This window comes from Panonychus citri, unplaced genomic scaffold (genome assembly GCF_014898815.1).
Source record: "Panonychus citri isolate SS breed McGregor unplaced genomic scaffold, ASM1489881v1 Contig00063, whole genome shotgun sequence".
Taxonomy (NCBI): domain Eukaryota; kingdom Metazoa; phylum Arthropoda; class Arachnida; order Trombidiformes; family Tetranychidae; genus Panonychus; species Panonychus citri.
Genome location: NW_026515468.1, coordinates 1 through 15,816, shown reverse-complemented (window position 1 = coordinate 15,816; position 15,816 = coordinate 1). Strand labels below are relative to the sequence as shown.

Genomic DNA, 15,816 nt, shown 5'->3' with positions numbered 1-15,816 from the left:
GGCATTGGAAAAATTTGAGGAAACTTTTTGATTACAATGGATTTAGCGTAACCAAGCATAAGAAAAAAAGTTTCCGTTAGAAGGGTGAAAACGGATAAGGCCGAGAATCCAAGCCAAATCGAAACGACTTCAATAACTTCTTTTTCATAATCAGTCCAAGGGTAAGAATATTTAATGTCACATTGAATATCCATTGACCGGTCAAGTAGAAAGGTAAGAGAGGATTGATTCAACTGATTGGTCAACATTGTGGTTGTCGTATCATAGTTAACATATCGACATGGATCAGGTCGTTTAGAGCAGTCGAAAAAGTTGAGCTCCTTTTTCATCGAACTGTTTAAATTCAAATATCGATAGTTATCAAAAGTCGCATTGAAAAGAGGTACAACTGTTCTGAGTTCAAATGAACTTTTCAACAAACTTTTCGATTCAGCGATGACACAATCATGATAACTGTGTTGTGTCCGATTCTGACATCCAGGGCCTTCCGGTAAGGGATGAGTGTGTTTCGTATGCTTACCAACATTGACCAGCATATGTTCTTGACCATTGGTTATTGAAGTGATGTCATTACGATGTGAAACATAGAGACTATCAATCGATCCTTGTTCCGTTAATATCAATGAATAGATTGATAAGTTATGGGAAATTCTAAATATTGAGCGACGATAAGGAGGCAGCTTAACACATGAGATTTTGAAAAATATCTCGAAACCATCGGTGAAATAGGTCACTGGACATTGATGACTGATTTCTCGAGTTCGCAAATTTGGCTTCCTGATGTGCATGGAGAAGTGTTTGAGTTCAGGTCGAAGATTATTACCAATCTCTCCAATGGTCAAGTCGGTAATAAAATCGATATAATCTTGATTATCTCGATCATTCTCCGGAATATTAAATGGTAAGTCAAGACTTTCATTGTCGATCGGAACACTCATGTAAATATCAGGAAATGGATCTCGTATGTCGGTAAAGTTAACCCGACTCGGCATATTGACCTGTTTCACTAAATACTTAATTGTTTTTTCGTAAACTTGAGGCATCCAAATGAACGAACAAATCAAACAGAATAAAATAGATATTTTATGTTTAAGGAACATTTCGATTATCGGTTGATCATTTCTGAATTAAAAAAAATTTTCAACAATTAACTTATTAGGATCTAAAATAATGAGTCTTTTGAATTTCTATTAGAGTTTAAAAGATACTCGAATTAGTTTTATCATGATGATTGTTGTCTCATGTTAGCTCATTGAATTCTGATCAGATTTAAATTCAAACCTTTAATTATCCAAGATTTATTCATGACGTATCATCTTTTCAAGGTCATTCATTATATTAATCAACATTCTTCTCATCATTTCAATGTCATTATCATCATGTAGGTGTTCATCAAGTGTATTACAATTATCATCTTTTTGCAGGGTTAATGATAATTGTTTGGTCATTAGTTTGACCATTAGACCACTGATTATGAAATCATTTACAGGGTGAACTTATGTTTAATGTTATGTTTTATTCAATGATCAGCTTTTATTTAGACATTAATTCAGAGTTCATGAGAAAAATCAATTTTTTAATTATCTCAAATGGATAATAGTTTATCATTCAGTTTAGAGGTTAGTTTGGATTTCAAAAATTACATTGTATTAAAATTGTACATTCATTGTCAAAATATCAGGAACAACAGGAACGTTTTCAGCTTCGGCTAATGTCCAATTTTCAGGAACAAGGATACGAGATGAATTTGATTGGATTATTGATGAAGTTGCTAATCCACTAGAATTACAAATACCCATAACTCGTTCACCAGAAGAATTGATACCGAAAACTCAATACCAATTGATGGCATGTAATGAACACTATCATGAAGAGGATATAAACGAAGAGGAACTCGTCCAGTTGCGACGAGAATATCACTGAAATTCAAAGACCCACAATAATAGATATTGAATAGTTATCTTTTCCAATCGAGAATCAGAACTTTTTCATGATGAATAAAATTTGAAAATTTATTTTCAGTTTTATTCAGTACAGTTCATTTATCCAGTAGATGCTTTCATTGCCAACGCTTCAAGAATCTCAGTGATTTCTTTCGAATTCTCTATAATCATGTTATCGTGTTGTCCAGGTAATTTGAAAACAGTGACAGCTCCATTTGTATACTGTTAAGAAAAGTTTTCGAATCGAATTTCATTATTATGATTATCCACCATTAATAAATTAATAAACTTACTTTAGATAATCCATAATCTTCCAAATGATTGAAATCTGCATTAAACTCATGTAAATCTGTTCCTCGAATTAAAACAATTTCACCGTTGAAATTTTCGTCCACTTTTACAGCGGCAGCTTTTTTCGGCTTATCTACAAAAAGATCAATAGCATCACTTATTTGGTTAACATCATATTCAAATGATCCAACCCTGTTGATAGTTGCAGTTGCATATTCTAATTTTTCTTGCTTCGTTTCGAGCTCTAACAGTTTTGTTCTCACTTCGTTCTTTTCATCACTTCTCATATACTGTGAGAAATAATCAAATATAAAGCATATAAATATTGTGCTTTCATCTTTTCCTGCATATTCTTCATAAACATTTCTCGTTTTGCTGTTTACAATTTCGGGGGATGAATCCATAATGATGAGAGTTTTAACAGAATCTTGGCCCAATTTCTTTTGTAAGCTAATAGCCACTTTGAAGGCTATCACTCCACCGAAGCAGAAACCAATGAGATTAAATGTTTTCTCGTTTGGATATTTGGCTATAAGTGAGTCCACATAAAAGTTAACAACTTCATCCATTGATTGGAGATTCTGACAGTCTTTTGTCCAACTGATGCCAATCACTGGTTTTGAGAATGATTCAAATACTGGAATTACGACAGCAAATTGACCCGATTGACCTGGGAAGTAAAAGTATGGTAATCCAAATTCACTTCTATTCAATGGGATAAATAATTGCGTATGAACATGGAAAATATTTCTGTATATTGGTAATGAATGAGTGGAGTTGACTTTTTTCTTCTCTGATTTTTTCAATTTATTTTCGAGTTCATCTAATTCACCAACTTTCAGTTCTCGAATTTCATTGGTTGTCATTGAATAATCGTAATCAGTATCTAGAGCTTGTTTGATTTCAACTGCCATCAATGAATCAATACCAAGCTCAGATAAAGTTGATTGTGGATCAACTTTAGTTGCATCTTTAACACTAAGGATATGAAAGATTCTCTGTTTTAATGAGTTTCTATTTCCTATTGATGATGCACTTTTTTTATCAGAAAATGAAACTATGGTGAAAAGTGAACTATCATCGGATGACATTAAAGTTTTGTCAAATGAATCCAATACTAAATTCAAACGAATTGGTTCAAGAGAGCTCAACGTCTCGTTAGATCGCACATTCATCTCTGTAAATATCCCAACATCACCAACTGTTCCCCATCGAATAGCCAAACCATGTAGTCCATCTAATCTTCTTTTCCTACAAATATTTTCCATCGCTGCATTACCGAAACAATAATTGGTCTGTGCAATACTTTCGAGCTCAACAGCTATTGAAGAAAAGCATACGAAATAATCAATATTGTAGGGCAGAGAGCGAGTTAATTGGTCCAAATAACGACAAGCGATAGCTTTTGGTTTGACAGCTTCATCAAATGTTTCAGCTGTTTGATTTTCGAAAAGTCCATCTCTTAGAACTATAGAAAGATGAAATACTCCACCGATTTGGCCCAATTCTTGTGCTTGATTAATTAATCTCTCAGCTGATTCTGAAGTTGAACAATCTTCATTAGAGATAATAATATTCACTCGAGAGTAACTATTGTTTCTCATTCTTTCTAAAATATACTCTTGGTATTTTGTCTTGATTCCAGAACGTGAGGTTAGAACTAGATTAGTCGCTCCTCTTGATACCATCCAATAGGCAAGTTCGAGTCCTAATCCTCCAAGTCCACCAGTTATTATGTAACTTTTTTCAAGATCGAAAAATGTTTGACCAATTGAACGATAAAGTTCAACTTTGTTTGGATCTTCATATTCATTTCTCATTTGAATCAAAACTTTACCAATATGTTTCCCTGTTGCCATAAACCTAAACGACTCTTCCAGCTGATTCATTTGGAATATCGTTGTCGATAGAGGTACAACTTCGCCTGATTTGATTCCTTCTTTTAACATCTCAATAAGACCATTCCAAACTTGTATCCGACCAGGAATCATCTTGATGAACACATCATCTTGCAGAAATGCCAAGCAACAAGCATGAAACGTTTTGTTGAAATCTATGAATTGTGAATCTATTTGGATAAATTTATTAATACACAAATATGAAAAACAAAGTATTAGCCGGGCTAATTTAGCCCAGACTTACCCATTTTCGTGTTTTGGATCATATCATATTTACCAATTTCGATGAAGCGACCGAAATCTGATAAGCATCTGATCGAAGCTTTTAATTTATCATCAGAAAGTGAATTTAAAACCAAATCAACTCCTCGACCATCGGTCATTTTCATAACCATATCTTCAAATGATGTTGATCGAGAATCACCAATATGATCATCATTGATTGAAGGGAAACGTTTCTTAATGAAATCCCGTTTCTCTTGTGTTCCAACTGTAGTAAATACTTGACAGCCTCTTGATAGACAGATCGAAATAGCTGCTTGACCAACTCCTCCTGAACCTGCATGAATTAAAACACTTTCACCAGATTGTAAATTTCCTCGAGAAATTAAACCATAATAAGCTGTTAGATAGACAACAGGAACTGTTGCAGCTTCGGCTAATGTCCAATTTTCTGGAACTGGAATCTTTGTTAAATAAGTTTCAACGCAAAGAGATGTTCCGATTCCTCCAGCTGCACACATTCCCATGATTCGATTACCTAATGAATCTATTCCAGAAAACTCAGTTCCAATTAGTGGACCAGCTTGTAACCCGTCGTTGCCCATATTAAATTGTAAATTAATTCTTCCTGTGACAATTAGAACATCTTTGAAATTCAAAGACCCAAAATAGATTGTTATCTTTTCATGATCTTCGATGAGCTTCTCCTTAGGAATATGAGTCCAATTACTATGATGTGATTGAAACCATCGCAAACTTGAAAGATCACCTTTGGTTTTAATATCAGCATAACATGACATTGTTTCTATTTGTAAATCATCAAGATTGGCAAGTTCACTTTTATACAATCCAATCTCTCACTTTCATCAACTTCATTTACTATCAAATCTCTTTCCATTACTTCATCAGGAACAATTATCTCTTCATTATCATCTTTTTTCGGATCATAATAACATCTCAAATTATAACCATGTGGATCTTTAACCAGACACATGATGAGTCCAACTATCCCGTTATCATAACCACCTCCAGTTAACCAGATTTTATGATTCTTATCTTTAGACAATTCTTTTATCTTATCAATCCAATCATAATTATTATCAAGTTTCACTCTGATAAATGTTACCTGTTGATCGGGATTAGGTGCGAATGGACGTCTCAGTAGAACTGAACAATATCCTTCATCGACCATCTCCTTGTGACATATCCAAGTGAATCCAGCATCGGTTGCGTTACTTTTTAGTGTTGATAAATCAAAGTTGATCTGTTGATTATTTCCAATCAATTGTTGCCATTCTTGTTCGACTGGTCTTAATTTAGTTCTTGTCATAATTTGACAAAATCCACCTTCTTTTAGTGAATCAAATAGATTCTTCAACAATGGGTCGTATTGGTTGCATTTTACTTCAGGTTCGGTATCTTTGTACATGAGAAGAGTTGACTTGTCACGAATAAAGATAAAATCGTATAACTTTGATTCTGAGCCACTTTCGGTGTTTCCATTCTGAATATTGACCACATTAGAATCAGAATCACTCTTTATAAAATGATTCATCGTTGTGAATCCATAATCATTGAAAATGTTTTCAACATCGTTTTCAAATAGCTTTTGATTGAAATTACAAAATGCAATGGAGATTTTTTTCTTGATTAAATTGTATCTTGCAATACTCAGAATTTGTTCAAGTAAAAATTTTTCTGGTTCATAAAAGAAAAAATCTCGATACAGAGCATCTTGATATTGGTTGAGAACATTATCTAAATTCGGGTTGAAATCTGCACCATCGATTAGACTTCTGCATTGTTGTACCTCTAACTCTAAAATTTGTCTTAAAACTTTGTCAGAACTATCGTTTTCATTGATCTCTGGCTTAAGATCATTAAAATCTATTTGATCAAGCTTTCTTGATTTCAATCTCTCGATATTTTCAACTAATTTCGAGCATTGAAAACTATACTCTTGTTGTCTCATTGCTTTTTCATTGCTAAGCTTATGATATGAATTGAATGGGATTAGTTTATGGTTTCGTATTTGGTGGTTCACTGTGTTGATCTTTCTTCTGATTTCTTCGCCTTCTAATCCTTTAAGAATAAAACCGCTCGTGAGCCCCATTCTCGTTTCTTGATTGAAATAAACACTAAGTTTTTTAGTATCAATAGAATCAGAAACTGATCTGACAGTTTCATCGCTAAAGGCACTGGATGTTTCAGGTGGAAACATGTAAACATAATCAATGTAAACAGGAACAATCAGCTTACGGGACTTCGAAGCCAATAACGAGACCTGTAAACAAGCATCAGAAAAGCTAATCCAATGTCCAGTGTCTTTGACCATACCCCACCTTCCATTAGAAGAAGCTTCTTCTACACCTTGGAATGATCCTGAATAATCATAACCACGAGTTCTAAGTTCCTTGTAAATATCCTTCTTTTGAAGTATAATCTCTTTTTCTTTGATATTCTCAAAATCAACAGGTAGCAAGTTTACTGTCGGTTTATCCACAAGTCGATATTTTCCAGTTATACAGACATTTTTACTCTCATTTACGTAGATGAGGAAAGTTTCAAGATCTTCGTTAACTTTCGTGACAAATTTCATTTGACTTGCAGTTGATGTGAATTGTGTTGCTCGAAGAATTTGAACTTGATAAAATTCAACTGGATTTTCGTTAGGTTCGAGATTCAGAGCCCTACAGACCATTTGCCAAGCGTTATAAAGATAACCTGTTGCTGGAAACAAAATTCTTCCATCTATCTGATGACCAGTAAGAAATGACCAGGAAGGGTCGAGAAGATCAATTATTGTAAGGTAGAAATCCTGACTCTCTATTCTTGATTCAAATTTCATTTATTCTTAAGAATACATTTTATCATTTTTATTTTCTTATCATTGTAATCCAAATTTAATCAATTAATTTGATTGTCTAGAAACAATCAAAATGATTATGAACAAAATTTAAACAATGATTCATTTTAGAAACAATTAATCTTATCTCTATGGAGATAACTGATAAGTTACCACTTGGTAACACTTTTAATAAGTGACCAAAACGGTTAAAATGACTCCATTTTTATATGGAAAAGTTGGTTCTAACCAGATTAGTGTTTCCTCCAAATTACTTTGTTTATCTCCCCATTTTAATCCAGTATAAATACTGATTAACGTCTTAATCATCTTTAGATGAAAATTATTATTGAACAATTAACTTGCTAATTAATCAAGTTCTTTCAATTAAATTTTGTCTCCCCATTTTAATAAAGTTAATTTCAATTAAGTTCACTATCGTGTCTAAGTCTTAATTGTTATAACAATTAAACAAGTCTCTCGACTTTCTTACCTCTGGTACTTCTACGTAATTTTGTAGATAACTACAAGGGTTTTCATCAATCCTGTACGAACTTGTATGAGTAGATACGCGAAAGGCTACTCTGCAATCTTCTGAGGTTAATTAACTAATTAACCAACCTTAATTATTATCACTCCGTGAAATAATTAATCCAGGTCTTAACGACCAACAACTCTGACTAGTGTTATCCTGTGATTAGCTCAAGCTATTTCCTTGTGTATCCGTGTCAACCCCTCTTCCTAACGGAATCGATCAACAATTAACCAAAATAAATCCTTTCACTTGGCGACCCAGGCAGGATTGGTGAAACAAACTTGTGTCCTTCAGTACATCATCACGTATGAGTACTAGAGCACACACAAGAAAAATGTGTACTTGTATTTCTGACCTTGTACATTCTGAGATAATGCAAATTCTATCTCAATGGAAAGTCAAGAAAACAATACCAAGCTTATTAACTAAAAAGCTACTTGAAGCCATTAAAACCAACTTCATGGTTGATGGTACGGAAATTTCTAATTCAGAAATTGAACAATTAACCCTTGGGGATGTTACCTCTTTAGAGATTCCCTCATGGATTCAAGATTGTCGTGTTAAAGGGCTAACCGAAAACGAAATACAAATGATCATCTCGCGTCTCGGAAGAGATATTGATGAATTGGTTCAATTCCCTCTTCACGAAATTAGATCTATTAACCTACCATTGAGTACATTTAATAAGATCAAAACCATTTTAATTGAAAATGGAGCTGAGTTTAACGACTTAGAATCAACCCTCATCGATGGTGATGAAAGGCTTGAGCCTAATATCCCACCATCACAACCATCTTTACAACCTGGTGAACTCCTTGCTTTTGGTGAACGAATCGCTGCTGCGATGAAACGTGACCCAGAGGTCCCAGAGTTTCATCGTGGTGAAGATATGTTGAGTTGGTTCAACAAAACCAAATCTCGGTTATCACAAGAAAATGTTACCGATGATGTGAGACTTAGATGCTTCCGAAAAGGATTAGCGCATGAAATGCTTTGTCTTGCAGAAACTCTTGATAAAAATATTAACAATTATCAAGAATTCTTGTCTAAATTACAAGAAAAACTTGATTCTCCCTCTATGAGAATGAGTGCATTTTACGAACTCGAAGGTTGTACTTATAAGTATGATGTGCCTCCTTCCGCATGGTTATCAGACTTAAAAGATAAAGTTCTTAAATCACTTGGTGGTGATATAACTGATCGTGTCTTCTTGCATGAAGTATTAACTCATTTAGCCCCTGACGCTAGAACTGAAGTTCTTCTTCGTGGTGCAAACCATAACCTTGAACAAGTTCATGATGTTCTCTACCGGAGATACGTTGAAGCAAAAAGAAAAAGAGAAGCTTCAATTGAACAAAATAAAGTGAACAAACAAAAAGGTTCTAAACCTAATGTTCCCACTTCACCTAAAAGTGATGATTCAAGTAATCCTCAAAAAACAAGACCCACGATAAGATGCAAAAAATGCCATCGATTCGGTCACACCGAGGAAAATTGTCGATCACGAACTTCCAGTCCTCCTGAAAAAAGGGAAAAATCTTCTAAAGAAGAGACAGCAACTGTTCAAACGGTCACTTTATCCAGTGGAGTAAAATTACCTACTATGCCTGAAGCATGTCAACCGCAACAATTTGCCTGGACTCTCGGAAATTTTCCAAAGAATGAAGTTGATGAAATTCCAACTTTAACTCAATTGGATGGAATAAATCTGGAATATATTGCATTGGTGCAATTCAATTGTTTCTCACCCAAAAGAGAATTTATCAAAAAATATCGTGTTCTCCTGGATACAGGCGCGACTATTTCAGTCATGGATTATGATGTTGCCAAACGACTTGGAGTCGATATCGTTTACTGTCGTAAACCAATTAAGGGTATCGCTGCCAACATCGAAGCAATTGGATTTGCTTATGCCGCAATTAAACATCCTGACATGGATCACGTTCGATTATTAAAAATTCAAATCGCAAAAGATTTCGAACCAATTCTCTTAATAGGAAATGTATTTTTACATCTTTTCTATTTGGTCATTGATTCCGATGGTGCCTAGTATGAAATTTCCGCACGAGAGTATCCTAAAGGACCTTTTCACAGACGCGAATTTAATTTCAGATTTTGTACATGTTCAGAAACTGAAGATCTATTGAAATCAACAGTGAACATGAGACCAACAGCTAATGTTCATATCCTCGAAGATATCCCCAAATCTGAGAGAAACTTTTCTCTTATTGAAGCTTGCGAACCTCGAGAGATTAGAGCTTACAAAAACTGTAATGATCCTGAACTCGCACTCTTATTAGATGAGATAGTTCCGATCGTCAAACCAAAAGAAATTCATCTACTTGGAGATTTTCTCGAAAAAGTAAGATCAAGAATGAACAAAAACCTTACTGTTCATCAACAAAATCAATTGCTTGAACTAGTCCAAGAATTCAAGGACGTATTTAGTCAGCATCGAACCGATTTAGGTTTCGTACCTTCTTCTATTTGCCCTGTCGAAATTGACATTGGAGAACAAACAATACCATATCAAAGGCCATATCAGTGTTCTATTGAAAAAAGAAAAGCCTTTAATAAAACAATTAAAGATCTTCTAGACGCTGATATAATCGAACCGTCGACTGCTGATGGAGGTTCACCAGCTCTTCTGGTACCAAGATCAGACGGCTCTAGCCGATTGGTAACTGATTTTCGAGCGTTAAATCGAATCTCAAAAGTTCCCAAATTTCCCATGCCTCGAATTGAAGATTACTTCGAAGCTGTAAGAGGAGCAAAATATTTCAATATGTTTGATCTCTTCCAGGGATACCACCAAATTGAACTCCCCTTGGAAGAAAGAGGCAAAACCGTATTCGTTGTACCTGAAGGAAAATACCAGTACAAACGGTTGCCCATGGGTCTCTCAGGAGCTCCCTTCATTTTCCAGACATTAATTCATAAAGTTCTGGATGGCCTCCATTATGATCACTGCTTAGGATATTTTGATGACATCCCAGTGATAGGAAAAACTTGGCCCGAATTATTAAAAAACACTAGAAATGTATTGACTAGATTCAGAAAATTTAACCTAAAGGTAAAAACAGAAAAATGTTCTTTCGGTTATACCGAAATTTTGTTATTGGGACATATTGTAAATGGTGATGGAATCAAACCTGATCCCAAGAAAGTTAATGCACTGAGAGAATTACCTTATCCAAAGAATGTTAAGGAATTACAGTCCATCCTTGGTTGTTATAATTATTTCTCAAGGTACATCAAGAACTTTTCAATGCTCGCTGCCCCACTTTACCGGTTAGTCTCTAAAGAGAAAATTTTGCCTTCTCAAAGAAGATCATAAAGCACTCGATACATTGAAAAATCATTAATTGAAACAACAATGTTGGTTCACTTTAATCCCAAACTACGACGAAAAATAACTGTCGATGCTTCAGACATCGCCGTAGGTGGAATACTTTTACAAGAAGATGATAAATCTCCTTCTTTCAATCTTTCAACACCCTTGGAAGAAATTCAAGACTGGTTACCTGTTTCTTTCTACAGTCAAAAGTTGCTCAAGCATCAAAGACATTACTCCGTCTCCGAAAAAGAGCTATTAGCTATTTTCGTTGGTGTCAAAAAATATGAACATTATTTAGAAGGCACTGAATTCCTCGTGGAAACGGACCACCATGCGCTTTTACCTTGCCTAAAGTTAACTTTAAAAATGCAAGATTACAAAGGTGGGCGATAATGTTAGGTACTTTCAACTATAAAGTAATTTACAAGAAAGGAATCACCCATGGACCAGATTGCTTTTCGAGATACCAATCTCAATGGAATGACAAAGATGTAATCGATCCTGAAGAAGAGTACATTGATAGACTCTTAACCGTTGATTATCTCGTTCCCGAAAATGATGATTATGAACTAGGATTCAATATAATAAACTTTGGCCTAGAGGAACCATTTAAAACTCTATTCAAATTAGAGGATCCTCCTGATTTTGCTTTTATTGCTGGAAATCCACTTCATCTTAAACCTTCATGGAAAGAAAGAATTTTGAGATTCCAAGAACAAGATCCTGAATGCCAAAAAATCAAAGAATTGATTCAAAGAAAATGTTCATCAATTCTAAATAGATATCGTATCCGACATAATCTATTATATAGAATTAATTCAGCAAATCCTGAAAATTCAAGAGTCATAATTGACCCTACACTCCTCAAGGAAATATTTGAAGACTTTCATTCAACTCCCTTAGGAGGTCACTTTGCAACAGAAAAAACATATTTGCAAATCGCACAAAGATTTTGGTGTAAATATATGTTCGACCAAATCAAAAAGTTATGTGAGAATTGTGAAGTTTGTGCTAAATCGAAACCTTTAAACCGTCAATTCGTTGATCCTCATCCCAAGCCAATTCCCAAGAAAATCTTTGAGAGAATGGAACTTGATGTACAGGGTCCAATCAACATAAAGGGTAAGATCAAATATATTCTTGTCCTTGTAGACGTTTTATCTCGATTCGTTTACGCCAAAATGACGTTAAACCAAAAAACTTCAACAGTTGAAAAATTTCTAGTTGAATTTTTCACGACTCACACTTATCCTAAAGTCATTCAAACTGACCAAGGATCAAATTTCATGAGCGAACAATTTTCCGAATTCCTAAAGGAATGGGGAATCAAACATTCAATCTCAACCTCTTACCACCCTCAATCACAAGGCGTCGTAGAGAGAGCTAATAGAACAATAGCTGAGAGATTGCGAACTTACGTTGAACAGAACGGCCTGAAAGGGTTAACTCAAGCTTTACCTCTTTCAATCAAAGCCATCAACTCGACGGTTCACAAAATAACAAGATTCAGCCCTCACTTTCTTGTCTATGGACAATTACCAAGGAACCCAATTGATAATCATTTGGAATTAGAAATTTCAATTCCATTCACCTTGGATCAGGCGAAAACTAGCTCATGCTAGATTGTTGGCTCAACAAAATTACCAAATTCATCGAATTAGAGAAATTTCTAAACCTTCACCTTATTCCCCTGGCGATTTCGTTTGGCTCAAAGATGTTTCCACAAATGCAGAAATTAGCAAAAAGTTGAGACCCAAATATCAAGGACCTTTTTTGGTAATTTCCAATTATAAAGGTGCATTGTTACTTATGGATCCAGAAGATTTTGATTGTTTCAAAGTTAATGTTAGCAATACAAAACCTTACAAAGGTGAATTGTCAAATAAATTGCTCAGAATCAAATCTGAATATTTCGACGTTGATTCTTCACATTGGCTTGAACCAGAATCTTTCCGGTGGAAATTAAGCATAAAATCAGGGATGAACCAGATTATGAATCTGATCATGAAAAAGAAAATGAGTCAGAAAATAATCAAAAAGATGAAGATGATTTTGATATTCTAAAAAGCAAATCAAAAGATAAATTATCTCAAGATAAATTCGATGAAGAAGAGTTAAAATCAAAAGTAAATGTTGATTTTAATCCAATTAAATTAAACAAAAAATTAACTGCCGATAAAGAGATAATAAGTAACAAACAAAATTTATTATCATCGGTCAACTCTAATCAAGTGTTAACTAGACAAAGGCGTCAAGAACTAATTAAAGATTCTCAAGCTTATTCTTTTTATGTTCTTATCTCACCTATTAGTGACGATACCCCTTTGATTCTTCCCCCTTTAATCAACCATATATTAAATGGTCAAAGGGAACAAAAGAAAAAGTCAGTTTCTTTTGAGCAATCATTCGTGACACTTAATTATTTTAATTTCCTTCTAAGAAAATTAATTTGTTTCAAAAATCTCCAATTGATTATTTTAGTGAATCTTTTTAAAAGATTAATAATCATCATCATGAGTACTCCTAGAAGAGTAAAATCTTTAGTTTGTGTACCTTCTACCAATGAAGAATTGTGTGTACCTTCAACTTCAGGTCAACATCTTTCATCATCTCTCTGTTCAGTTATCTCAACAACTGAAAGTGAAATAAAAGATAATTTCTCTAAAAAGAAATTAGCTTCACCTGTTACCGAAACTGTTTCTCTTAACAAGGTTCGACGAAATCATCTTTATGGAAAAAGATCAGCTTCCAATAAAAGTAATTCAAGTTCATGTGACAGTATTACTGTGATTCTGGAACCAGCGAACTCTGAAAAATCAGTGGCTTCTTCTTCTTCATCATCTTCAAGAAAACAAAAAGAAAGTGTCAAGCCACGACCACAAAAAATCTCAAGATTTAATTCACCTCCTCAAGAAACCGTGAAGGTAAATAAAAAATATCCAGGACCCGATGATTATCTATGGGACAAAAATGAGTATCCCGCTCCAGCTCCTGTGAAACAATTACCTTATTATCTCTCGGAAGAACATTATGTCGAAGTGAAAAAATCAATTGAGGTAAAAGCTGCTATCTTTTATGAAAGAAAAAGAACTTACCACAATCTCATAAGAGAAAAACTTTATTTGAATTTCATTCAAATACCTGAAATTTATGAAGTCTCTCTACCTGACATTCCTAGAGGAATGCCAAGATCTCATTGTATCTTAGCTGAGATTGAAAAGGTAATTGAAACAATTAGATGCACCTTGTGTGAACACATTTGCATTGATCCAAAATCATGCCAAGGTTGTCACCTTTGGTATTGTAAAAATTGTATCAAGTGGATACAAAACATTATTAGTACTCTCAATTTAACTCCTTTAGGAGCTGAGGACAAATTTCCTTGTATTAACCCTCCATGTATCGCTACTTTTTGTAATCGTGACGATTACCCAACCTTTGGAGAGCTAAAAGACAACATCGCTATCGCGATCTACAACCAAGCTCAATTTAAATGTAGACGATCTCATTGTAATAAAATTTTCCTACCTTCCGACTTCTCTAAACATGAGAAAAATTGTCGATTAGGATTAATGGAAGAGTTGGTTGATATCCCGGAACGACCTCCATTCAAAATAGGTCCAAAAAGACAAGCTATAGCTATGGTACCAAGACGAGTTGCCGATTTAATCCCACATCATGTGAAAACTGCCACTCCGTTACCTCCCAAAAATCAAGAGGAACGCTTTGAACCTAAGCTAGAACTTTTGGCTTGTATGGCTCATCAAACGGAAAATTATCCGGATGATCCCTTGTGTGCTCCAAATGCTATTAGGACTCACACCAATTTTGGAACAAATTATTGGTCCTCTTATAAGAGATTTAATGACCCCAGTGCTCCAATTTATGAAGCGGAAGAATTTCTTCAAAATGCTGGACTCAAACCTGTCATCGGATCTCGAAGAAAATCAGGCCAATTTATCCGACCACCCACCATCCAATGGAATCGGATTCCAAATTATTTAATTGAACAATCAGAAGAATGGCTTCGACTTTCAAATGGAAAAAATCGACCTTCTCATTACTCATCAAATGTAAGCATCGCTAGTGATATTGAGTCAATGGATACCCCATATTATCGAATTGATCCGATAATGAGGTTAACCCCAGAGAAACAAAAATTTGTTCTCTCGAACATTAAACAATGGTTCGGTACCTCTTTCCGTGGCTTCAAAACTTTGAGTGAACCAACACCAAAGCCTAAAGGCTCTCAAGTAACTCAAAGAGACATCACCCGGCAAAATCGATTAAAAGTTGCTGCAGATCATTTTGAAAGAAAATCAGCTATCGACATGCCCCCTCTCGATAATGAATTCATGGATATAATCCGTGAAAATACCAAGAGACATCCTAACCCTCTATTGGCTTTTTCAGTCAATATGGCTTGTTGTCGATTCTATGGACCAAATCGAGCTGGTAACCGAGTTCTTTATCCTCGACCAGTTTGGATCATCATTGTCGATGGTAATCAAAATGTTGTTTATGAAACATTTGTCAAACATTCTGGAATTGACCGAATGGATACTTGTTGGCATGGACTCACCCGTGATGACCTCAAATACGCCAAAACGTTCTTCTCGATAAGAGATCAAGTTATCCAATATCTAGTCACCGCTGAGATTATAGTTGGTGCTGGGCTAATCAATTTTATAAAGCTCTAGACTTCCATGAATGGAAATTGATTATCTTCTCCCAAGTCTAGAGAC

At 34.7% G+C, this 15,816-nt stretch overlaps 1 protein-coding gene across 1 annotated transcript; it reads right to left on the bottom strand.

Annotated features, from left to right (window-relative positions):
- Positions 1-2,042: 2,042 nt before the first annotated feature.
- LOC128386189 (fatty acid synthase-like) lies at positions 2,043-7,202 on the bottom strand. Its single transcript, XM_053345185.1, has 4 exons — positions 5,216-7,202; positions 4,377-5,159; positions 2,237-4,302; positions 2,043-2,165 (listed from the first exon to the last, which is right to left on the bottom strand). Exons 1-4 carry the CDS (start codon positions 7,200-7,202, stop codon positions 2,043-2,045), a joined length of 4,959 nt encoding a protein of 1,652 aa, XP_053201160.1.
- Positions 7,203-15,816: the final 8,614 nt, after the last annotated feature.

Bases quoted from the DNA above. Each gene is read 5' to 3' on its own strand.
- LOC128386189 (XM_053345185.1), bottom strand. From the start codon at position 7,202: ATGAAATTTGAATCAAGAATAGAGAGTCAGGATTTCTACCTTACAATA. The intron at 5,160-5,215 runs GTGAGAGATTGG...ATTTACAAATAG, and splicing joins AGTAAATGAAGTTGATGAAA to AAACAATGTCATGTTATGCT. The intron at 2,166-2,236 runs GTAAGTTTATTA...TTTTCTTAACAG, and splicing joins AAGATTATGGATTATCTAAA to TATACAAATGGAGCTGTCAC.